Source organism: Peromyscus maniculatus, chromosome 12 (genome assembly GCF_049852395.1).
Source record: "Peromyscus maniculatus bairdii isolate BWxNUB_F1_BW_parent chromosome 12, HU_Pman_BW_mat_3.1, whole genome shotgun sequence".
Lineage (NCBI taxonomy): Eukaryota > Metazoa > Chordata > Mammalia > Rodentia > Cricetidae > Peromyscus > Peromyscus maniculatus.
The window spans coordinates 23,101,680-23,125,191 of NC_134863.1; the positions used below are offsets into that span (position 1 = coordinate 23,101,680).

General features: G+C 55.5%; 1 protein-coding gene and 1 long non-coding RNA gene across 3 annotated transcripts; one reads left to right on the forward strand and one right to left on the reverse strand.

Moving 5' to 3' along the window:
• The first annotated feature begins 499 nt into the window (after nucleotides 1-499).
• On the forward strand, nucleotides 500-23,312 carry Meltf (melanotransferrin). 2 transcript variants are annotated; one of them, XM_042259161.2, is made up of 16 exons: nucleotides 500-630; nucleotides 1,737-1,891; nucleotides 3,583-3,682; nucleotides 6,273-6,455; nucleotides 7,341-7,497; nucleotides 8,723-8,790; nucleotides 11,942-12,129; nucleotides 12,582-12,762; nucleotides 13,254-13,405; nucleotides 15,058-15,154; nucleotides 15,932-16,126; nucleotides 16,867-17,023; nucleotides 17,122-17,189; nucleotides 18,954-19,141; nucleotides 20,683-20,881; nucleotides 21,370-23,312. In XM_042259161.2, exons 1-16 carry the CDS (start codon nucleotides 582-584, stop codon nucleotides 21,450-21,452), a joined length of 2,220 nt encoding a protein of 739 aa, XP_042115095.2. In that variant the 5' UTR covers nucleotides 500-581; the 3' UTR covers nucleotides 21,453-23,312. The 2 variants fall into 2 exon arrangements, with proteins under 2 accessions (XP_042115095.2, XP_076404815.1); XM_076548700.1 differs by lacking the exon at nucleotides 21,370-23,312 and having other exon boundaries at nucleotides 20,683-21,363.
• Nucleotides 16,357-21,780, reverse strand: LOC143268105 (uncharacterized). The gene is made up of 4 exons (XR_013043709.1): nucleotides 21,674-21,780; nucleotides 20,812-20,988; nucleotides 17,760-17,875; nucleotides 16,357-17,492 (listed from the first exon to the last, which is right to left on the reverse strand). It is a non-coding gene; the product is annotated as an uncharacterized LOC143268105 (long non-coding RNA).
• Nucleotides 23,313-23,512: the final 200 nt, after the last annotated feature.

The following is a 23,512-nucleotide window of genomic DNA, read 5'->3' on the forward strand; positions in this document are numbered from 1 at the left end:
TTCTCTGCCACTGACGGGGGTAGCCGGAGGCAAACTCTTCTCCTCTCTATGCCCAGGCAGAAGCAGTTGCCTAGACCCTGAGGTCCCTCCAACCAGCTGTCCCTCCCCAGACAGGCAAGTACTACCCAGGTTCATCCTCCATGCCTCCAGACCCTTTGTGCATTGCGTAGGAAGGGAAGACGTGGCAGTGAATTTTGGTGACCAGCTTCCCTTCAGCTCACACTCTGACCTTCCCCCTTCTTTTCCTTCCAAATCTGAATGTGTCCCTGTCCAATAGGATGTGACATTGGGGTCCTCTAGCCTAGAAGAGGATGGTTTGGAAGGCGAATTGTTGAGGACAGAGGGCCAGGGAGTAGTTGTGTCGGGTCAGCAACCTTGGACCAGCTGGGGGCGGAGGAGGCGTCAGCAGGGGGTGCCAGAGCCAAAGCCAAGGCGGTGCTGACCGGCCCAGGTATCCAGTGAGGGGTGTGTCAGAGGCGTGGACTCTGCCAGGGCCACCCTTAAATAGTGGAGGCCCAGTGAGACCAAGCAGGAGGAAGCCAGGCCGGAACCCCCTGGACCCCAGCCAATCCAACGCTGCCATGAGGCTCCTGGGCATGGCTCTTTTGCTGCTCCTGGCCTTGCACATTGGTGAGAGTGTCCCGGAGGGAGGGGAGGGTACCCAGCAGTGCTACGCTAAGCCTACCGTCCCCTGGCACCTACCAGGACGCACCACGACGTCCTGAGGGCTTCTTGGAGGAGGCAACCTTGAGTCAGACCTCGAAAATGCATGTGTGCCCTATGTTGGGGAAGAAGTCCTGGAGTGGCCTGTCTGGTGTGGAAGGCGGGAGGGAGCTTAGGGGATGTAGCAGCCCTTATGAGGAGGAGAAAAAGAGGGTAAGGAGGAGGAAGAGAGGAGCCCTGGGGACAAGGGCTGGGTGCTGTGAGCCTTCAATAGCAGAGGAAGGCAGTGGAATGTCCAGGTGGCGACCTTTGGTGAGGATGGAGAGCAAGCTGTCAGCAGAAAGGACACAGCCCCGAGACAAACAGCCCAAAGGCAATTTCCAGATGTTTCCCCGAAGTATAGGCCTCTAGAGGATCCTGGTTGCAAAGTCATCAACCCCGAGGAACTCTGGAACCCCTTCCCCTGGGCCCCTGCGGGGACGCTCCCTAGGACTCTGACCTGGTCAGATCAAGGAACTCAGAAGGAAGCCCTGTGTGTCCTGCTCTGCATAGGTTGACTTCCAACACTGGAGGGGGGCTTTCTCACCTGCTAATAAGTCTCCTGAAGTCACCCTTAAAGGAGCAGAAACATGGATCCACCTACTCACTCCTCAGCCTCCCTCGCTTGTGGCTCGTTCCCCGACAGGGACCTGACTCTGCCCCCACTGCAGAAGGCAGGCACCCACAGCTACCCACTCAGTCATGAGGTCCCGTTCTGGAGCGGAAGGGCAGGGACAGAGCTGAGGCGGGATCCTGGGCCAGTGCCCTTTTTGGAAAGGGACAAGAATTTGTTAGGCTTGGGGCCAGTGCTCCCTTTCCCCAGCCTGAGCCCCAATGGCAGGGATCTCCCACGGCTGTGTAGTGGGCTGCGTTCTGAACTACCCATCTGCAAGCACAGCTTTGGCCTGCCTCTGCGTCCCGCTGCCTCTCCATGCGAATGCCAGGCTGTGTGGCAGGGAACTGGCCATACGGGCTGGTGGGGTCACCACGGGCTGGATAGGTGAGGATACGATGTCAACTGTCCCGCCCCACAGCACTCGGTGTGACGGAGGTCCGCTGGTGCACCATCTCGGATCCGGAGCAGCAGAAATGCGAAGACATGAGCAAGGCCTTCCAGGGGGCTGGCATCCAGCCTTCCCTCCTCTGCATCCAGGGCACCTCTGCTGACCACTGTGTCCAGCTCATCGAGGTGAGGCCTCTCCCTCCCGCCCGCTCCCCACCCCTGGCCCAGACAAGAGGGCTCTGACTCAGGAGGAGCACACAACAGCCCCATTCACTGGGAAAGAGGTCGGTGTCCCTCTGCCAAGGCTGGGCGATGCAATCTGGAGTTTTTTCCCAGCAGCAAGCTTCTGACTTTTTCCTTCCAGGTGGGAGGTGGGGGCGGGGAGGGGGAATGGAGGGGGCTGTAGTCCAGACAGGCACCAGTGAGAAAAGGAGGAAGCGGAGAAAGTCCTCTGGTAGAATTTTCCTTGCTCAATGCCCCTGCCAGGGTGGCGACAGGGATGCTTGCTACTCACGGGGGAGAGAGCAAGCCACAGTGACTGTCCTGGCTGATTTTTCTACCGCTGTGATAAACATCAGGACCAAAAGCAACTTGGAAGGAAAAGGGTTTATTTCTTATAGTCCATCAAGAAGGGAAGTCAAGGCAGGAACTCAAGGTAGGAACCTGGAATCAGGAGCTGGAGCAGAGGCCACAGAGGAGAGCGGCTTATAAGCTCGCTCCTCCTGGCTTGCTCGGTTTGCCTTCTTATACAACCCAGGACCACCCGCCTGCCCAGGGATGCCACTGCCCACACTGCGCTGGGCCCTTCCATAGCAATCATCAACCAAGAAAAGGCTCTGCCCACTAAAGGTGGCACACACCTTTAATCCTAGCACTGGGGAGGCCGAGACAGGTGGATCTCTGTGAGTTCAAGGCCAACTTGGTCTACAGAGTGAGATCCAGGACAACCAGGGCTACACAACACAGTGAAACCCTATCTTGAAAAACCAAAAACAAACTAACTAACTAACTAACTAACTAACTAACTAACTAACAAACAAAAAGAAAGTGCTCCACAGGCCAATCAGATGGAGGTGTTTTCTCAACTGAGGTGTCCTCTCCTTAGATAACTGTAGCTTGTTTCAAGTCCAAGTGTGGGTGGGGGGGTGGGGGTGGGGGGAACGATGACCACCTAACCAACACAGCGACTTCATAGCCCATGATGATCACTCACTGCCATGGAGCTTTCCAGAAGGAGGCTTGTAAGGTTCCATTCTAGGGTCCTGAGTAACTGTGTGAGAAAGGAAAGCAAGTCTGGGTGATGGGAGACCCATTGAACTAGCATCAACCATTCTCAGGGGCAGGACCGGTTGAGGAAGGTAGTCACCATAGGACAGGTACTGGGTCTCCACTGCAGCCTGACCCCCAACAGGCCTCTGAGAACTAATCCACTCGTGGGGTCAGCCCTATAAGGGCAGAAGGCCGCAATAATGAATGACAGTTCCTCTCAGCCTCGGTCCTGCGTGAACTCTCTTGGAGGAAAAGCCTGGTTGGGAATCGGGCCAAGAGGCTGAGGACCTCACAGTGAAGAGATACTTCGGCTCAGCTCCATCTTGCATCTCCTGGTTTTTCACTGTGTCTGTTATGATCCTGTAAAACTAGTAACTAGTATTTGTAAAGATTAAATGTGGTAAAGCCAGGTTGAATTCTGGGCCTGCCAAAGGGGGAAGTCCTGGGCCCTTAGGGCAGGGCCGAGATAAGACAAGGCTCCTGGGTCAGATGAAAAAGGCATTGGTGATCTCCCATGCCTCTTGAGGGGTTCTGGGACGCCTGCGGGTCGCTGAGTTCTCGATGAGTTGGCTCACAGCTGGCCTAGCTGATCCTCACTCTCTTATCAGGACCATAAAGCTGATGCCATCACCTTGGATGGAGGAGCCATTTATGAGGCAGGGAAGGAGCATGGCCTGAAGCCAGTGGTGGGTGAAGTATATGACCAAGGTAAGGGGCATTGGTTCTGGGAGAAGCAAAGATCCCACACAGAAGTCAGTCAGCGGGCCGTCTGGCCACGTGATTCTCAAGGCCCCAGGGTGGTCACCGGCTCTGTCCATGGCTCTGTCCACAGCTCTGTCCACAGAACACTTCCAGGGGTCCAGGCAGAAAGTCCCTCTGAGAATGCCCTAGTTCTCTTTTGAAAGCTTCAGGTGGGAGAGCCGGGAACATAAAAGCTGACCGAGTCTGCTCTTCTTCCTGGGTGTCCCGACAGCACACACACACACACACACATACACACACACACACACACACACACACCAACTTTTGTCCACTGGGCCTTACTGAGGGGCAGTGCCATGCCTGGGGCAGGACGAGGTGGAATCCACTGTGCCTGGTGACCAAGGTGCCCATATGTACACACACTTCAGTGCCCCTCTCAGAGGCAGCCCGTGGGGGGTGGGAACAGGAAGGTGAGAGCTGCAGAGTCCAGCAGACCCAGAACCATGCCACAGCTGGGGCCGATTCCTCAGCCCATCCCATGTCCCATACCAGACTCGCTTACGCCAGGCTCCCTCTATTGGACACGCTCTGTGTGTCTCCCATAGCTTGACCAATGCTCAGCCTCTGTGGCTGGCGAGGCAGTAGCCACATCCCCCCATGAGCTCCCGGGGCCTCCTGTCTTTGCAAAAGGCCTCTGAAGGGTCCCCAAGCTCTGATTCTCCCCCATGAGCCTTACCTAAGGCCTTGCCCCTCCGCTTTGCCAACCTCTGATGGGTACCTCGTGCAAGTCTTCACACTTGCCAGAGGAGGCCACCGACAGCCCTGGCTCAGGGGCCCCCAGCACAGCTCTTCCTCTGGTTAACTCAGTACCCCAGTGAGCACCCACTGCACCCTGGTCGGGAACGGAGTGGTGAGAAGAGGCCCTGCTTCAACAGCAGGATTCAGAGAGCCGACATGCACCCCCAAGCCCCAGGTCCCCACAGGGCAAGGACTGTGTGAAAAGAAAAGGCCAAGAGAAAGAGGTGCCAGGAAGCCTATAGAGGAGGGTAGAAAGAAGGCTGATGGGGCGGGGCTCCAGTGAGGGGGCGGGGCTCCGGTGAGGGGGCGGGGCTCCAGCGATGGGGCGGGGCTCCAGCGATGGGAGAGGGCTCCAATGATGGGGCGGGGCTCCAGTGAGGGGCGGGGCTCCGGTGAGGGGGCGGGGCTCCAGTAATGGGGTGGAGCTCCAGTGATGGGAGAGGGCTCCAGTGAGGGGGCGGGGCTCCGGTGAGGGGGCGGGGCTCCGGTGAGGGGGCGGGGCTCCAGTGATGGGGCGGGGCTCCAGTGATGGGCCTGGTGGGAGAGGTCTTGACCGCTCCAGTAACTCACGAGAGAGCCAGTACCTGATGGCTGGAAACAGCTGCTTAATTTTCTCAAACCCAAGCATGCTCTGATCATGAACATCCATGACCACACGCTGTGTGTGTATGTGGGAGACACAGAGACCGGTGTGTGTGTGTGTGTGTGTGTGTGTGTGTGTGTCTGTGTGTGTGTGTGTGTGTGTGTGTGTGTGTCTGTATCTCTGTGTGTCTGTGTGTCTGTGTGTGTGTGTCTGTGTGTGTGTGTGTGTCTGTGTGTGTGTGTCTGTGTGTGTGTGTCTGTGTGTGTGTGTCTGTGTGTGTGTGTCTGTGTGTGTGTGTGTCTGTATCTCTGTATCTCTGTGTCTGTGTGTGTCTGTGTGTCTGTGTCTCTGAGTTTCTGAGTCTGTGTGTGTGTGTGTGTGTATCTCTGTCTGTGTGTGTGTGTGTGTGTGTCTGTGTCTGTGTATCTCTGTGTCTGTCTCTGTATCTCTGTGTGTGTGTCTGTGTCTGTGTCTCTGTGTCTGTGTGTCTGTGTCTCTGTATCTCTGTATCTCTGTGTGTGTGTGTCTGTGTCTCTGTGTCTCTGTGTGTGTGTGTGTGTGTGACTGACCCGGTCTTCGGTCCCTGTAGATGAGTTATGTGCCTTTTCTGGATGACCCCTCTCTACCGTGGGCCCAGGGGAGTCTTCTGGGGCTGCAGAGCTCACGTGCCCAGAACCATTCAGGGTCTTGAGTGACTCGGGGCTGCGTCGCTAGCTCCGTGTGTCTCTCCACCCCCATCTCCACCCCCACTCCCACCCCCACAGCTCAGCACCATGACGTGGTTTTTCCTCCTTCAGGGAGCACCCTAGCCTGCTCCCTCAGCTCTCTTCTCTCCATAACCGCGGTGCCCTCCTTCAGACCTCCAGGTTCCCCTAAGGGTTTCAGCTTTTAGAAATCAAAGGCTCCCCGGACTCGAGCAAATGGAGACCCGGCAATGGCCAGATGGCTTGAGAAGGGACATGGGAACAGTTGAATGAATTACTGCCTGGTTCCTGAGGCAGAGGAGGGGCGTGGCGGGGCAGGGGAGATCTTGTGGTCTAAGAGAGCAAGCCCTCCAGCTCTCTCAATGACAGGAAACCAAGCACACGTTCATGTCCACGTCCATGCAGTCATCCATGCACGCATGCGCACTGAATACCACCTCGCCCAGCCTTTCCTGGAGTCACCTGTGTCCTCCTCCCGGGCTGTCCTCACTCCTTACGTCTCTCTTCCTAGACGCTGGCACCTCCTATTACGCCGTGGCTGTGGTCAGGAGGAATTCCAATGTGACCATCCACACCCTGAAGGGCGCCAAGTCCTGCCACACAGGCGTCAACCGGACTGTGGGCTGGAACGTGCCGATTGGCTACCTAGTGGAGAGCGGCCATCTCTCGGTGATGGGCTGCGATGTGCTCAAAGGTGAGGACCTCCGGCCCAGCTTGGGGCCTCGGGGGTCAACCCCTCCTTTCCCAGCTGAGTCTGCTCAAGTCACCCTCAGGCCACGCCCCCTTGGGACCTGCAAAGCCCCACCTCCTGTGAGAGCCTTCCCTGACAGCAGCCGGTGCGGTCCCTCCCTCCCCTCCGCTGGCCAGGCCTGGTGACCTCCATTTGAGTTTCGGGCTGCTCGGCTACTACAGAGCACACTGCCCATTCCCATGTCCCATGTAACACAGCCAGACGGAGGCCCCAACCACAGTCGTAGGAAGGAAACCAAGCAGAGATGAACCTTGTGCAGGCTGGCGAGGGTGGTCTCTGTCTAGACACAGGCCCCGAGCTCTACAGGATCAGAAACTACATTTTCAGGACCCAGACATGCTACTGACTTCACCCACAAGCCCCCAAGTGGCTTGTGGGCCCAGCCACGGTGTGACTGACAACCTGGGAGAACACAGGGCCACAGCTTCTCAGGGTGGCTGAGGGTGGGTGGTCCACCAGGCGGATGGGCAAGTATTTGTGGAAGCAGTGCTTCTGGGGCTCTTACTAATGATGAAGCAAAGAAAAGAAAAACCCGCAAAATCTATGCAGACCATTGGGTCTCTTCAATATTTTCCCCTCTTTTGGTGAGATTGCTGGTCACTGATTTGAAAACCCTACAGGGAAGACAGAATCCAGTTTTCATCCAGTTGTCCTATGAAGACATTTAGAGAAAACATTTTATTTCCCATCCACGGCAACAGCCCCGCCGGGGTCCGAGGGCCCAGTCTGTGAATACTGGGGTTTCCTCAGTGGGCGCTGGAAGGTGGCTGGTACCACTCCTGACTTCCCAGGGTGGGGTCAGTGACCTCTCTTTGCTCCTTCCCACAGCTGTTGGTGACTATTTTGGGGGCAGCTGCGTCCCTGGAACAGGAGAAACCAGTTCCTCTGAATCCCTCTGTCGCCTCTGCCGCGGCGACTCCTCTGGGCACAACGTGTGTGACAAGAGCCCCCTAGAGAGATATTATGACTACAGTGGAGCCTTCCGGTGAGGGGGCTGGGGCAGGGCGCAGCAAGAGAGCTCAGTGTGCAGGTGGGGGGGGGGGTGTGACGGTGTGGGCCGCCCCTTCAAAGAGCTCTTTGTGCGGAGCTGTAGTTTATAACCACGGAACCGGACAGGGCCAAGGCAGGATTTGCTCACAAAGTCAACATGTTTGGCGTGTTTTGGAAAGGGAGGAGGGCTCTGACCAGAGAGAATGGAAAAAGCCATCTCAGGCTGCTCCCTCCCAGGCCCCCATTCTGATGTCTGACCGTCAGGGAGGGCCTTTCTTTATGCTGGTCCTGACAGGCACTTTAGCCTTTTGTGACCTAAGAGAGAGAGAGCCTCATGTCTAATGCCAGGAGAATCCTAGACCCTCTAGCAATCCGTCCCAGTGCCCCCACCTAGGATGGGGGGGTCTCCCCGGTGATGAGAAAGAACAAGTTTTACCGCAGAAGAAGGACAAAGTCCTTACCAGCTCCCCATGTCCCTGGCTATCTGCCCCTTCTTCCTTATGCCCTCAGAGACCCCAGTATTCTGGTACCACCCCTGCCCCCAGTCCAGTCTACTGTGAGGACCCAAGGAGCCCCTTCGCCCAGGAGTTCCCAACCTGCCTCCCATATTGGGAGAATGTATGAAAGTTGAGATCCTTTCCACTTGGGATATTTGGGTATGGCAGGAAAGGCCTCCTAGTCTAGTCCCCTGTGTCAGAGGAGAGTCATCTTCAAAATACCTTGGGTGTCTGGGCTTCAGAGGGAAGGCAGCTCAGGACCTGCACTGACTGAAAGAGACCACTCATAGCTGGGCATGGTGGCTTGAATCCCAGCACTTGGGAGGCAGAGGCAAGTACATCTGAGTTCAAGGCCAGCCTGGTCTACAAAGTAAATTCCAGGATAGCCAGGTCTATACTGAGAAACCCTGTCTTGAAAAGAGAGAGAGAGACGACAGACAGACAGACAGAGAGCACTCAAGCTCAGAGGAGTCCCACCCCACTTACCTTACTGTCCCACCTGACACATGATGATGACGCTAGGAAAGGTCCACAACTTGGCAAAACCACACAGTCAACAATCTGGGGGCAGGCCCCCCCCCAGAACGGCGGAGCTGTGAAAAGATGCCTCCTAGAATCATCCCCTGCAGCCCTGGTCAAACTTCCAGGGCAGAAGATTGGGGGGGCTTGAGTGGCCGGAGCAGGGGTCACGCCCTCCCTAGGCTGGTGCCTTTTCCTACACAGGTGCCTGGCGGAAGGAGCGGGTGACGTAGCCTTTGTGAAGCACAGCACGGTGCTAGAGAACACTGATGGTGAGTGGGATCGGCCGGAGCTGCCCGGGTTGGCCCCAGATGGCAGCAAGCAGTCGGGCTGAGTGCTGCTCTGAGTCTCCCCGGGGACTCTGGACAAGTCTCACACCTATGTACCTTAGCTCCCCACCTGCAGAAGGCGGCAGGTGGGTCTCACCGGCGACGTTCCCACTGCCTAGTAAAGCAAGGGTAAGGGCAAGCAAGGCTCTGCTCTGAGTGGGGCTCTGTCCCTGACCACTTGAGTCTACACGCCCTGCCCAAGACGCTGTGGGCTGCCCTGTCCCTTCCTGGTGCTCCCTGTGACCTGGAGAAGACTGGCCTGCTCCTGGACAGTCTTGCTGAAGATGGGTTGCCGGGATGTGTTGGTTTCATTTTGTTTTTAATTTTGTAGTAGTTGAGTTTTAGCACGCTCAGCCAGACACGGTGGTGCATGCCTATGATCCCAGCAATTGGATGGCTGAGGCAGGAGGATTGCCACAAGTGCTAGGATTACAGACCTGGCTGGAACTGTCCTTTAATTTGGATTTACCTGGATATCAATAAGGTTTTTTTTTTCCCTCCCTAAATTGAAGTAGAAATTATATGCAGCAAGATTTACTTTTTTGTTTGTTTTTGTTTTAGGGTTTTTTTTTTTGTTTTGTTTTGTTTTGTTTTTGTTCTCCCACCCCCCACCCCCAATAGAGTTTTTCTGTGTAGTTTTGATGCCTGTCCTGGATCTCGCTCTGTAGACCAGGCTGGCCTCGAACTCACAGAGATCCGCCTGGCTCTGCCTCCCAAGTGCTGGGCTTAAAGGCGGGCACCACCACCCAGCTTTCCTTGTAGATTTTTAACCAATGAGTTTAGCTAGGATTACTTACAGGAGCAGAGATGAGGGGTTACTTACAGGAGTGTGGCCTCTAGTGGCGACACCACTGAGGAAAATCTGTTCCCTCCTCCCTCAGCAGTAATAACTGCTCATAGACTCAGGGGGGCTGGGTCTTGGTAGCCCCTCCCACTCCAAGACCATTTGATGGGTCCAATCTTGTAAAGGTCTAAATGAACTGTCCTTGATACAGGCCCCAAGAGGGGTTGGGCAAAGAAGAATTTGGAAGGAGGGCAAAAAATAGGGATGTGTTGAGCTTGAATCAGCATTGAATTTTTTTTTTCAGTTTTATGTATGCACGAGTGTTTGTCCTGAATGTATGTCCGTGCATCATTTGCACACCTGGTGCACAAGCAAGCCATAAGAGGTCATTAGATTCCCTAGAGCTGGAATTACAGTTGTGAGCCGCCATGTGGATGCTGGAAATTGAACCCAGGTCCTCTGGAAGAGCAGTCAGTGCTCTCAACTACTGAGCCATCTCTCCAGCCCCAGATCATTTTGTTGTTGTTGTTGTTTTGTTTGTGTGTGTGTGTGTGTTTGTGTGTGTGTGTGTGTGTGTGTGGTTGCTGTTGTGTTTCTAAGTTTGAGTAGTAATCTAATGGTTTCTGAAGAATTAGTTGTTTAAGAAACATCCTCATGAGCCAGGTATGGTGGTACACATCTTTAATCCCAGCACTAGGAAAAGAGAAGCCGAGGGGATCTCTGTGAGTTCAAGGCCAGCCTGGTCTACAGAGTGAGTGCCAAGACAGCCAGGGCTACATAGAGAGATCCCTCTAGAAGCTGAGAAGTAAGAACGGTGGATTAAGGCCTGAAAGGCCTGCTTGGCTCTTAGACCACAGATACTGGCAGGTTTTCAGCAGCTTAAAGTGGAGAGAGGCCGGATGTGGAGAGACGCGTTCTGTGTGACGTGAGGTTGCTCTCCCTGTCTGTGTGCTGAGTGGAAATGGCCTTGCTGGGTGCGCCTGCGGCTTGAGGGGTTGGTTTGTAGCCAGCTGTGAGTGAGAGTTCTCATGATCCCACAGGTTACCTTTGCCTTCCCACTTCCTAGCAGAGTCCCCTGGTTTGAGTTTAGAGCAGGGGTTCTTGTGGGTTGCGACCCCTTTGCGGGTCAAATGGCCCTTTCACAGGGGTCACCTAAGACCATCGGAACTACCAGATGTTTACATTACCATTCATAACAGTAACAAAATGACAGTCATGAAGTAGCAATGAAGTAATTTTATGGTTGGGGGTCGCCACAGCATGAGGAATGTATTAAAGGGTCGCAGCCTTCGGAAGATGAGGACCACTGGTCTAGCAGTCATAGGAGGATCAGTAGGTAGGACCCACTGTAGTTTGGGTCTAGGCCTTAAGATGACTTTTCGTAATACTCCGGTTTAGTATTGACTGCCAATCTCAGATACACACTGTGTTTCTGTTAAGGAATGTGTGAAACTGGGAATAGAGAGGGCTCAGCAGCTCAGCACTTACTCCTCTTCCAGAGGACCTGAGTTCAAGTCCCAGCACAGGCATCAATCAACTTACAAGCACTGTAACTCCAGGGAATCTGATGCCCTCTTTAGGCCTCCACGGAGAACTATACACACTCACATACACTCACACAGACACAAATAGATGCAAACAAAAATATAAATAAATCTGCAAAAAGGAAACATGGACTTTATAAAAATAATGCGGGGAAAATATAGAGATAGGTGAAAAAGCAGTGTGCAAAGTTAACTGTGTGCTTAATTATGTTCAAGGCATTAGAAAAGAGAAATAAATAGAAGGTGAGTTAGAAAAAAGACCTTAAGGAGGAATAAAAACCAAAATAGTAACATTTGGCGCTTTGGGCAAAGATTGGAGGATTATCCTTCTCCCTCGGGGCCACAGCTCTGGGGATTCTGCCGGGTGACTCCCTGTGTCCCCTGCCCCCTGCTCCTGTCCCCTGCCTTCTTTGCTACATTTAGCTCTCTCCCCCTAAGCAGCTCTGGTTTCTTACTCCTCTTCTCATGTGTAAGTGGCCAGGTTTGTGTGTGTTCTATTGTGGCGCACTACCTCACATTTATCTCAACGGAGAGAGGGAGAGAGTGTATACGTCCAAGGCGGTGCGTATAGCTGAACAGAAATTGCGAGAGGTAGAAAGAAAATGTATACGTCCAAGGCGGTGCGTATAGCTGAAGGACTTTCATTATGAGTGCTGGATTCCCACCACCAAAGTGCCCAGCCTCCTCCAGACCCCTCTCCTGTCCCCCACTGCCCCTCCTACCCTCTGTGGGCACAGGAGCTGACTCCCCGGTCCCCACCTTCCAGGGAAAACCCTGCCGTCCTGGGGCAAGGCACTGATGTCACAGGACTTCCAGCTACTGTGCAGAGATGGCAGCCGGGCCGATGTCACCGAGTGGAGACGATGCCACCTGGCCCGGGTGCCTGCGCACGCCGTGGTGGTCAGGGATGACATGAATGGGGGCCTCATATTCCAACTGCTCAATGAAGGCCAGGTGAGGAGGGAGGCTGTGCCCTGAAAGCTCCCAGGTAGCACCGGCCGGCCCGCCCCTTAGGGTGGAGGTGGGGACTCGGGGCTAAGGTCTGGAAGGACTCCACTGGGATCGACCTAATGGGGTCAGCAGCCAGGTCAGTGTGAAACGGAGAGCACTGTGCTTAACTGGCAAACAGGGTTTTTCAGAGGTCCTGTGATGCCAGTCACTGTCCAGTGTGCTCGTAAGCATCTGAACCTGGGCCACGAGCCCTGTGTTCAAATGGTGGCGTTTGATGAGGCAGAAGCGGAGGGGTGAGGAGGGAGCAGGGTGTCGTCGGGGAAGGCAATGCGGAGAACTGGCAGAGTGGGCACCCGGCCTGAGGCCGCAGGAAGGGGGTTCAGGTGACTGAACTTGGGAGGACGGGATGTAGCCCGCAATCCCCTCACCACCCTGCTTCTGCCCTTGGCACGCAGAGTCTGTTCAACCATGAGGGCAGCAGCTTCCAGATGTTCAGCTCCGAGGCCTACGGCCAGAAGAACTTGCTGTTCAAAGACTCCACCTTGGAGCTTGTGCCCATTGCCACACAGAACTACGAGGCCTGGCTGGGCCAGGAATACCTGCACGCCATGAAGGGTCTGATGTGTGACCCCAATCGTGAGTGCTCCGGTCCCGGCCCTTCCAGCGGCATCCCTGCCTCAGCAACACGGCAGGATTCTGCATGAGGCTGCCAGGCAGGACACCTACCCGGGCAGTCTGGAGTGTGCCTGTGGCCCCTGTAGTCACTTCTACCTCAGGTTTGGGGAGGAGGCAGACCTGTAGTTGTGTGACCTGTGGGACCCTGGGAGAACTTCCAGGGTCTGGGACCCAGGCCATTGGAGCCTATTTTAGAACGATTCAGAACTGTCAGCTCTCACCCCACAGCTTCCTGCTCCTCCCTCATCACCTTATGGGCTCAGGTGTTATCTCTCATCTAGAGTAATGCAGGACCCTAGAAGCGGGCTCCCGGCCTCCAGCCCTCATCCCTATGGCCAAGGAAATAGCAAGCCAGACTGAGTTCAATACACAGCAGCCGGGCTGCCTCAAGCATCTCTGGCTTGAAAGGCTTCCTGGTGAAGAGCCCGCCCCCATGTGTACCCCTTCCACAGGGCTGCCCCACTACCTACGCTGGTGCGTGCTGTCCACAGCGGAGATCCAGAAGTGCGGAGATATGGCTGTGGCCTTCAGCCGGCAGAGATTCAAGCCCGAGATCCAGTGTGTGTCGGCGGAGTCCGCTGAGCACTGCATGGAACAGATCCAGGTGGGGTGGGCCGGGGAGGAGGCAGCTGTACTACCTGCCATGGTCCTCATCTCCTGTCCCAATGCATGGTGGTGGGGAGCAGGGGTGGGGGTGGGGTTGGGGGGGGAGCGGGGTGGGGGGTAGGGTGGGGTGGGGGGGGTGGGGGAGGGCTGTGACAAGCTCACAGGGGAAGGGAGGAGGAAAGAGCACAGTGCACAGTTGATCGGGAGCAGACCTTTGGTCTGAGTGGGAGATTGTCCTTCGCTGGAGTGTCTGGGGCAGCCCACACTCAGCAGATTTCACTGTGTTTGGAGATCTAGTGTGCAAAAAGTTTCTAGTAGGAATGTCTGAAAACTAGGCATCCCGCATATAAAAGGATAGAAAGAAGGCTTGATGTTTCTTTCTACTGCATTTGGGTTTAGTCTTTGCCCTGAGCACGTTCTATGATCCGTTCAGGGGCATTGGCACCCACTGATCCACAGGGGAACCCCAGCCCTTGCTCGGAGCCCATCCAGTGCGTCCTCCTGGCCTCCTTGGTTGGAGACTAAGGCAAAGGGAGGCTGGGAGGAGAGGGTGTCTCTGTCCTGGCGCCTGGCAGACTGGCCTTCGTCTGGGTAGCTCTTTCCAAATGCCACAGCACAAAGAGATGGGAAGGGCAGGGTCAGCTGCCTCTCAGCTGCAGACTCCTCCATTCAGCCTCAGAGGGGCACCCAGGCCTGTGGAGAGCGGGGCAGAGTCTGCCCCAGGCCCCCTCAGAAGCTCAGCAAGAGGCCCCAGTGAGCCTGAGTTCTAGCTTCCCAGACTCTGGAGCTGGTGTCCAGTGTGGCGTTCACCTCCCTAGTCTGAGTTCCACAGTGAGTGGGCCCTGGGGCTGTGGGTTCAGCCTGTGTCTTCCTTGGTATCACAGAGGTGTGAGGAACTCTGAGGAAACAGAAAGCCCTTAGGGACACACCCACGAGGTCCAATGTCTGCTGCTCCACGGTTGTTACCTCCTCACGCCTGTGAGCTATATAGTGTGGAGGTACCCTCATAGGGTCCCGGACCCCTCTTTCTCTAGCCTGGCCCTTCTCTTGGGGTGTATTATATTCCTGTGGCTTTATTGCCACGTAACCCCTTTCTAGGATGCTAGCTACCTAGGCTAGGACCAAAAGGCTCCAGGATGGGCAGGTGGGATAGGGCATAGGTGACCTGGAAGGAAGGGTCCAGGGAAGCTGGAGAGAAGAGCTACCTTCTCAGACAGGATCGGACCCTAACACTCAAGGAAAATTCTCCTGAAGCCCCAGAATTATCATCTTCTAATCTCCCAGCCATTCTGCCATTGCAGGTACATCTTGTCCATGCAATGTGCCGCCCACTGAGGAGTACCAAGAGACCTCAGGCCTCTGGGAGATGGCAGTCCCCAGGGACCAGGCAGGGATTGGGGAGTCTCAGCAGCCATGCTCTCAAAAAACTATGTTGGCAGGAGCTGGGGTACCCCCACCCATACTGGCTGCCCTTAGCCCTCCATCTGCCCAGCAGCTCCAGGCCTGGCATCTTCACGAGTACGGGAAGGAACAAAATGGGATTCTCCCAACCAGGGTGACTCCCAAAGGAAGAGAGGAAAAGGCCTGCCATGTCCAGGGATTCCTGCCATCCAGAAGCATACTGCGACTCTCTCTCTCTCTTCCCTGCAGATGGGGTATATTGATGCAGTGACCCTGACAGGAGAGGACATCTACACAGCAGGAAAGATGTACGGCCTGGTCCCGGCCGCTGGGGAGCAGTATGCCGGTGAGTGTACCTGCCCCTGTCTGGTGGTCTGTTCTTTTATAACTCTGAACCCTTGCCCTAAATCGTTTTGAGACCCTCCAGCTTCCTCTCGGTGGGTGCCTCATCTCTGGGCCTCATCTCTGTCAGTAAGCCAGCCCCTCCGACCCCAGGCCTCAGTTACCAATCTGCGCAATGCACACCTCTAACGTGTCTGAAAACTTTCTGGGCAGGGTCCGTAGTCTTTGCAGAGCCCAGCCGGTCTCTGTTGCATATTCTTCTGATTTTTAAATTCCCGTTAACAACTATAACAGCCCTTCTTACCGGCCGGCCCAGGCCATACGTATAGACCACAGTTTGCAAGGGTGTCCTTGGCCTCTCCCTGACATTCCGTGGAGCCCTCTGCCTATTTACTCAGTCACACCTTCTTGGTGGCTTGGGGCTTGACTTTGTCCTTGGTCCTCTTAAGGACTGACCTTGGGACATTTGGTCCCTTCCCCTTGGCTGTGAGAAATCTCTGGGCTTAGGAAATGTGTCCAAAGGCTTCAGCCGCGCCTGCTTTTCTCCCCAAAAGTGAGAATAATTCCACCTGGGTGTGAGGAAGACCATGGGTAAGGGCTCCTGGGGCCGGGTAAAGAGGGGAGACACCAACTGCTCGCTAAGGGTCCTGGGACATCAGCCTGGGCACCCCCAAGCCTGTGGGGTACCCACAAGATGAGATGGAGAAACAGGAGGGGGCGGTTGAGGCACGGGTCACAGCTCTGATAAAGGACCCCTTTCAAGATGTCCATCTCCCGGCAGAGGAGGACAGGAGCAACTCCTACTTTGTGGTGGCTGTTGCGAGGCGGGACAGTTCCTACTCCTTCACCCTGGATGAGCTCCGCAGCAAGCGTTCCTGCCACCCAGGCTTGGGCAGTCCCGCGGGCTGGGATGTGCCCATAGGCTCCCTCATCCAGCGGGGCTTCATCCGGCCCAAGGACTGTGATGTCCTCACAGGTACCTCCCTCTAAGGGACACCGATCCCGAAGCTGTTCGGGATCCGATGGGGAGATGGTCAGCTCTGAGGGTCGGGAGCCTGTGAATCCACCCTAATAGGTCTTGTTCTTGACATGGTCCTGAGAGATGCACCCCAACACACACACACACACACACACACACACACACACACACACACACACACACACAGCTTCGTGGGATGGCTAAGTATTCCAGACACTCAATCCGAGTAGAATTTACACTGGCCAACGCAGGTATATGGGAACGAGAATGGGCCTGGGTGGCCCCCACACCTAGCAGCCCCCTCGCATTTGAGGACCTTGTTAGAAAGTGCTTCAATGTTCTACGTGCTAAGATGAGGACAGAATAAGAAATGTTTGCCAGTTGCCCTCCATGCGTCTCATGCAAATCTCTCCCCACAGTCTCACAGTCCAAAGCCAGTGAGGTCCTTAAGCTGACTGGCCACATTCCTGTCTCCTGGCCGGGAACTCAGGGAAAAGAAACAGTTTTCTTACTTCAAAGCACAGGGAGGACACTGGGCTTGACCGTCCCCTCTCCTAGAAGTAGGCAGTTGCTCTAGAAGGGCAACTAGATCTTCAGATAGTGACCCCCCATCCCTGAGGAAGTCCAGGCCCAGGCCAGCGGGCTGGAGGGTGGGGAGGGGCTGCAGCCTGCCCTTGTCCTCCCTGGCTCTCTTTCTGCTGCCCGCCCCTCATCACATCCTTGCCCTTCTGCCCCAGTGGTGAGCGAGTTCTTCAATGGCAGCTGCGTGCCCGTAAACAACCCCAGGAACTACCCTCCCGCGCTGTGCGCGCTCTGCGTGGGCGATGAGAACGGGCGCAACAAGTGTGTGGGCAGCAGCCAGGAGAGGTATTACGGCTACAATGGAGCCTTCAGGTACTTGGTGGCAGCTGTCGGGGGGACAGCGTGGGTCCTCTGGCCTGGCTCCCCAGCGGGACGTTCCTTCCGACACCGGCCTTGCTCTCCTGTGACAGGTGCCTTGCGGAGAAGGCAGGGGACGTCGCCTTTGTCAAGCACACGACTGTCTTGGAGAATACAAATGGTACCTGAGAGGGCTTGGGCCGGAGCAAAGGCGGGTTGGAGGGGGGAGGCTGTTCTTGGTCCAAAACAACCCAGGCACAGGGCTTTGCTGGGTTTGGAGACCCAGCGGCATCCAGGAAAGACTGAGTCTGGAAGGTTCTGCTGGGGATGCCTTCTTTTGGTCCAGAATTCAAGTTCATATCCCGCTGCGATGTGGTGACTGCATCTCAGCCCCTCTGCGGGTATTTATTGGGGCGCTGAAGCCTGTGGGGGGGGGGGTGGCGAGACCTCTCCTCTGGTCACCGGTCATGAGCAGGTCAGTGCCCTGTGCAAGAAAGTCCACTCAAGTGGCACCAAGACAGGGCCCGGCCAGGTTCATCACAGGAACCATTGCGTTTCCCGGAGTTACTCTCCCAGTCTCCACTGGGGCAGAAGAGCCCCCCAGGACCCCAAAAGCTACATCCAAGATCCTGAGTCCAGTGCCTCTCACCTTCCATCACCCCCTCCCCCACCCAGGTGGAGAAGCCACATCTGTGTTAAAGGCTGGCGGCTGAGTCCACAGCACTTAATGCTTCATGTGCTTTTCACCTACCTGCTGTGCCCCAGGCCTTGACATCCCCCAAAACCAGGCTCAGCCATCTTCACCCATCCACTGTCTTCTTCTCAGAGTCACAGCTCAGGAGGGCACAGCTGTGGCCCAAAAGGCAACTAAGACACGTAGGAAACACATCAGTATTTCAAAATTCAGATTCCACTCGCAGTCCCGGGAGGCCACTGAGGTCACAGGGCTCCGCCCCAGCCAAGCTGGAGAAAGCCCTCCCTGTTGCTATAGCCCAGCTTCCTTGTCCAGCTGCCACCTAGAACCTCAGGTCCCACCTCCCAGGGAAGGGAGCTGGCCTCCCTGCATGAGCCTGACAGCCCTGCCTGGTCCCCCAAACCTGGCAGTGTGTTGGAGAGGACAGTGGGAGATTTGGCTGCCCCGACACACCTCCCCCTGCCCCCAGGGTGCTGTTTTTTCTTTAGCTCCATGTGGAACCCGCTCACTCGGTGTTCCTTCAGGAGAGAGAGGAAGGCGGATGCTAAGTGAACGCCTAAGACAAAAAAATGATGTGATAACCCAGGGTGTCGGCTTCTGGGAAGCTCTGAGCCCAGGCACTTGCTTCAGCATCTCAAGCGCTGGCTGGAAACGCAGATTCTTGTCTCGCCCCAGGATCTGCAGAGTGAGGTTCTTCACAGGCCGTGTCCTTTGGAACTGTGTTTTGCACCCATCGGTGGCATCAGACCCTCTGCATTCTGAGAACTTAGCTTTCGAGGTCACCCGTGCCCAGGCTCAAGGGCATAACCCACAGATAGGACTTCTTGCTTGGGAGGGAACATCAGGAAGATATGGAGACTTGGCGTTGTAGCACACTCCCGTAATCCTAGCACTCTGCAGGCTGAGGCAGGAGGATCATAGTTTGAGGCCAGCTTAGGCTATATTGCAAGACCCTGTTGTCCCCCACGCAAAAAAAAAAAAAAAAATAGGAGCAAAAAAAAATAATGATTAGTTTTGTCATCTGTAAAGTGGAGGTGATAATGCCAACGTTGCCGTGTTATAGGCAGTGGCTGTGACCCACGCCCGTCACATTGAGCACGCCTCCTCCTCACATTCGCCCAGCAGGTTCTGTCACTCCTGTGACAGAGCAGAGCACAGCGCCTGGGAAGCATTCTAGATATCACCCCCTCCTCTGACGAAGGGTCTCATGGATCTCTCTCCCACTTCTTCCCACCCCATGCTATCTCCCAGGCCACAACCCTGAGCCCTGGGCTGCTCACCTCAGGTCACAAGACTTTGAGCTCCTGTGCCCCAATGGGGCCCGGGCTGAAGTCAGCCAGTTCCAAGCCTGCAACCTGGCACAGATGCCATCCCAAGCTGTCATGGTTCATCCAGACACAAACATCTTCAGTGTGTATGGACTCCTAGACAAGGCCCAGGTGAGCCAAGCTAGAATGACCTCAAGGGGGTGGGCGGCAGAGGTGAGCCAAGCCCCTAGGTGGCTTTCGCCAACCTTCACAAGAAATTGAGGCGGCAAGGCAACAACTGTATGATTTTCACAACAGATTGGGCCGTTTTCACCAACAGACAAACGTGCTGTTTCACCATCTACAAGTAGCAAACGACCCCTCCTGGCCTCATGTATCTCTGACAGTTACAACCCTGCTTCTTGTGACTGCTGTTACTATTGGGTGGCGCTGGTAGTTCAAACCTAGAGCCTCCCACGTGCCTGGGAAGTGCCCCCCCTCCACTCCCTTTGAGAGAAAAACTCCTCCAAAGCTATCTCCACCATATGGCCAATCAGTCCCTCTCCTGGTCTCCCTTGGAGGTCCCACTACTCCGGACAACCTTTAGTAGGTCCCTGAAACTGCTCTTGTCATGGGCCCCTGACCCATGTTGCTGGATCCAAGGGTCGCTTTTGAGGACCTTCTTGCTCCTGGGCTCACAGCAGCATTGGCTGACGCTCCCTCCTCCTGAGCATCACCCTCCTCTTGGAATCACTTTCTCCATTGGCTCTCGGGTCCCCACACCAGACTGGCTCTCCTCCCAGCTCCGTTTATTAGGCTGAATGTGCCCTCTTTTGACCCACCAGAACCATAGACTGGACTGTTTCTAAACTTTGGAATTATATGTGCTCTGTTCCAAGAGCAACTCCTCCAAGCCGTGGCTCCCCCCGACTGGTCCCTCATGCTCTCCGAAGTGGAGACGAAGACTGTGTGGGTGTACATTTTTCTGAGATAGTAGACAGCTTCAGGAGAATCTACAAGTTCCCTCCAAAAGGACTGATGGCCATGGCCACTTCCTCCTTGTCCCTTGATTGTTACTTAACAGTGGACACACGGTAGGCATAAACAGCTTCTGAGTCCTAGGATCATGAGCCTAGACCACCATGCCTGGCTCTATGTACAGCTTCCGTCATTGTGTCTCCTCTTCCTCTAGCGCTTTAGAGTTGTCCAACAGACATTCACTCCAAGGAGTCCCATCAGGGAGGCAAGTAGCAGGGTCACCGCCGCCGGGGACACTGATGGGGTTTAGTAGTGACATCATCAGCTCCCTATTTTCTTAGTCCTGGTGACGGAACAAAGGCCTCCCTCTGTGAGATTGTCTTGGCTCGTTGGAAAGGACGCCTGTAAGATTGACGGGAAAGTGTTGCCAAAAAGATGGAGAACTGCTGCTGAGCGGGCCTGGCCAAGCCCTGACTCACTGCATCTGCACCATCCCTCAGTTCTGGGTCCTTCTTGCTCTAAACCTCACACTTCCGTTCTGCATTCAAGAACCGGCCGGGTGTGACATTTCTGGCCGTCTTTGGACGGTGCCTCTACGCAAAGCTTTCCCCAGGCTCCTTTCAGGACAGAGGGCTCGTCAGTGGTTAAGTAGGTGATTTCAGCTGAAAGACTTGGTGCCCTGAAATGCTTGCTCTTGGGGACCCCTGTGATTTCCCGTAAGCCCACGCCTAGCAGTTGCTTTTTGGTATTTCCAGGACCTGTTTGGAGATGACCACAACCAGAATGGGTTCCAAATGTTTGACTCCTCCAAGTACCACAGCCAAGACCTGCTTTTCAAAGACGCTACAGTACGAGCAGTGCCCGTTGGGAAGAAAACCACGTACCTGGAATGGCTGGGTCCTGACTACGTGGTGGCCCTGGAGGGAATGTTGTCTCAGCAGTGCTCAGGTGCAGGTAGGGGAACAGGCCTTCTGTGCCAACACTTGTGGGCCCCGAGACACCCCCATTTCCACTGGGGGTGTGGAATTAAAACTCTGAGGAAGCTGAAGGGTATCCCAGGCCTGGGAGAGGCAGAGGAAGACATCCCTGTTTCATACACTATCAAGGAAAGTCCAAACAGGGAGGCTTGCAGATAACTGAGTCAGGAGCTTTGGCCTGTCACCCAAATAGACCAGGATCATGCACATGAATGCTGAAAATGATAGTCCTTGGTGGATCTGAGGTAAAGGCATAAATATGCATGCAGCATAATTTGGAAGGGAATGCGTATGTAAAGAAACCGGGGAAAGGCAAGACTGTCATGGGGCAGAAAAAGAGATTGGAGCCAGCGGAGCACACAGAAATAGCACTGGCTGCCTGTGTGTGAGCACCAGGCTGGCCTCCCACAGGCCTGGTGCTTCCAGCCTTAACTACCTGTCATCTCCCCCTCCCCCCTCCCCCAGTGGCCGTGGTGGTGCATCGAGTCCCCCTGCTGTCCCTGCTCCTGCTGGGCCTGGCTGCAGGCCTCCTCCCGCACGTTCTCTGAACGTGGCTGCCGCCGGCGGCAGCCTGTGCAGGGAAAGCTACTGAGTCCACCCCAAGCAACCTGGAAACCGGCTAACCCTGCAGGAGAGCGCGGGATGCAAGAGGCAAGGTGAGGTCTCGCATACACAGCCCTCGGATGTGCGAGTCTAACCCGAAGAGAAATTTCTGGAATCAGGATGATTGTTAAGGCCAAGTCTTCCCACCTGCCCGAGCCCTGGGTACCTTGAGGCGACTGGCGAGCAGCCCAGTCATGCCTCCCACGCTGGCGGCGGCGGCGCCTGCAGCAAACCTGTGCCTCCCACCTGGAGCCCTCCGGGCTGGTTGGGGGGGTGGGGGAGAGAGAGAGAGAGAGAGAGAGAGAGAGAGAGAGAGAGAGAGAGAGAGAGAGAGAGAGAGAGAGAGAGAGAGAGAGAGAGAGAGAGAGAGAGAGAGACCGGTTGCCATGGCAACCGTGGAGCGGCTTCCCACACCAGCCTCTACGCCAGTCGCCTGGAGAGAGGTGTCGAGGCAGGGGGCCACCGCCGACCTAGAGGACCTCAGTGGCACACTCCCACCCCTCGGCCCCTGCTCTCGCTGCCCAACCGCTCTCTCCTGAGGACATTGAGGACATTTGCCCACCAAGGCTCAGAGGAGCAAGGTTGCTGGGCACCTGAACCCTCTGTGACACCCAGGAGCCCAACCCCCTGGGGAGCAGATTCTACCAGAATGGGATAGGAGAGAGGCCAGGACTGTGGGGATGAAGTCCTGTAGAAAACCTCAGATGAAGGAAGTGCCGCCCCGCCCCCAGAAGAATGTTAGGGGGTGAGGAGCCTGATAGAGGGTGGGATCTCTCCTGCCTGTCCTGCCCGGACCTCACTGCATAGTGAGATGCTTCCCAGAATCCATTGTTCCCTCCTCTGGGGTCAATCTCAACATTATCCTCCTCTCTGCCTCACTGTGCCCCTTGCTCCCCATCAACACACCACACACACACACACACACACACACACACACACACACACACACCTTGTCTGTGTGGGAGCGTTTCTATCCTTGTCTGAAGGATCATGGGCTAGCCCAGGATCAGCCCCTGTGATGAGCTGGGCCTGAGGAACACACCTGAGCCACGGGGTTGGCAAGAGCCCTGCCTTCCCCACCTAACCCTGCACCCGGCATCGAAGGGCCCCCGATTCCTGCACACCGTGAGAGTCCACAGGAAGTCTCGAGGTGACCCTCTCTCTCTGCTCCATTTTGCCATTGTTCTCTTAAGAGCCAGAAAAAAAAAGTTTTCCAGAGCTACCAGCTTTTACTCCAAATTTTGTTCCTGTAAAATAATAAAAAGAAGAAACAGGAGCAAGCAGCCCTTGTCAGCCCTGGAAGCAGCGTGGGCCTGGAGCTATTTGTGTACTGGTCTGTGTGGGGGGCCTCAGGATGCTGATGACAGGCCCTGGTTCCCAGTGGTTCGCCCCCACCTGTGGGCGACGGACAGATCCTTCAGCTCTCTCAGCCGTAGAGAAGGGCCCTGGCAGTGTCCCAGCCGGGAGTCACACCTTCCTGGGGAATCTCGGTCATCACCACGCTGCTCTGGAGAGCAAGCCCCTCCCCTCAGGACAGGGCCATCCATTCCGCTCTGACCTGGGGATTGGTATTTTTCTTAAAGGAGACTTTGGCAGCGAGAAATGTATTCTGTGTGGGCGCTCGTGCTGCCCAAAGTGTGATGTCTGTGCCGTGTGCCTCGCAGGTGTGACTTCCAAGAGTGTTGTGCAAATGACGTCTGATTGCCAAGGGCCACCGCTGTGCTAGTGCTAAAGAAAGACACTGACTCCTTTTTAAATAAAGCCAAGCATCCCTGCGTATGCAGAGGCCTGGGTTGTGATGGAGACTGTGCGTCCATCAATGGCTCAATTGTTTTCTTTGTTGTTCAAAAGCCTACCTGCCTTACCCAAGATGGCACAGATCACTTAGTGCCCCGTTGACTGGAAACCAGAGTCAGGGACCACTCTGGCGCTCCAGCCACTGAGGCCTCTGTTAGCTTCTCCATCTGGACCGGTTCTCTGGCCCCCGCAATGCCTCAGCCATCCC

Bases quoted from the DNA above. Each gene is read 5' to 3' on its own strand.
- Meltf (XM_076548700.1), top strand. From the start codon at position 582: ATGAGGCTCCTGGGCATGGCTCTTTTGCTGCTCCTGGCCTTGCACATT. The intron at 1,892-3,582 runs GTGAGGCCTCTC...CTCTCTTATCAG, and splicing joins ACTGTGTCCAGCTCATCGAG to GACCATAAAGCTGATGCCAT. The intron at 17,024-17,121 runs GTACTTGGTGGC...CTCCTGTGACAG, and splicing joins GGCTACAATGGAGCCTTCAG to GTGCCTTGCGGAGAAGGCAG.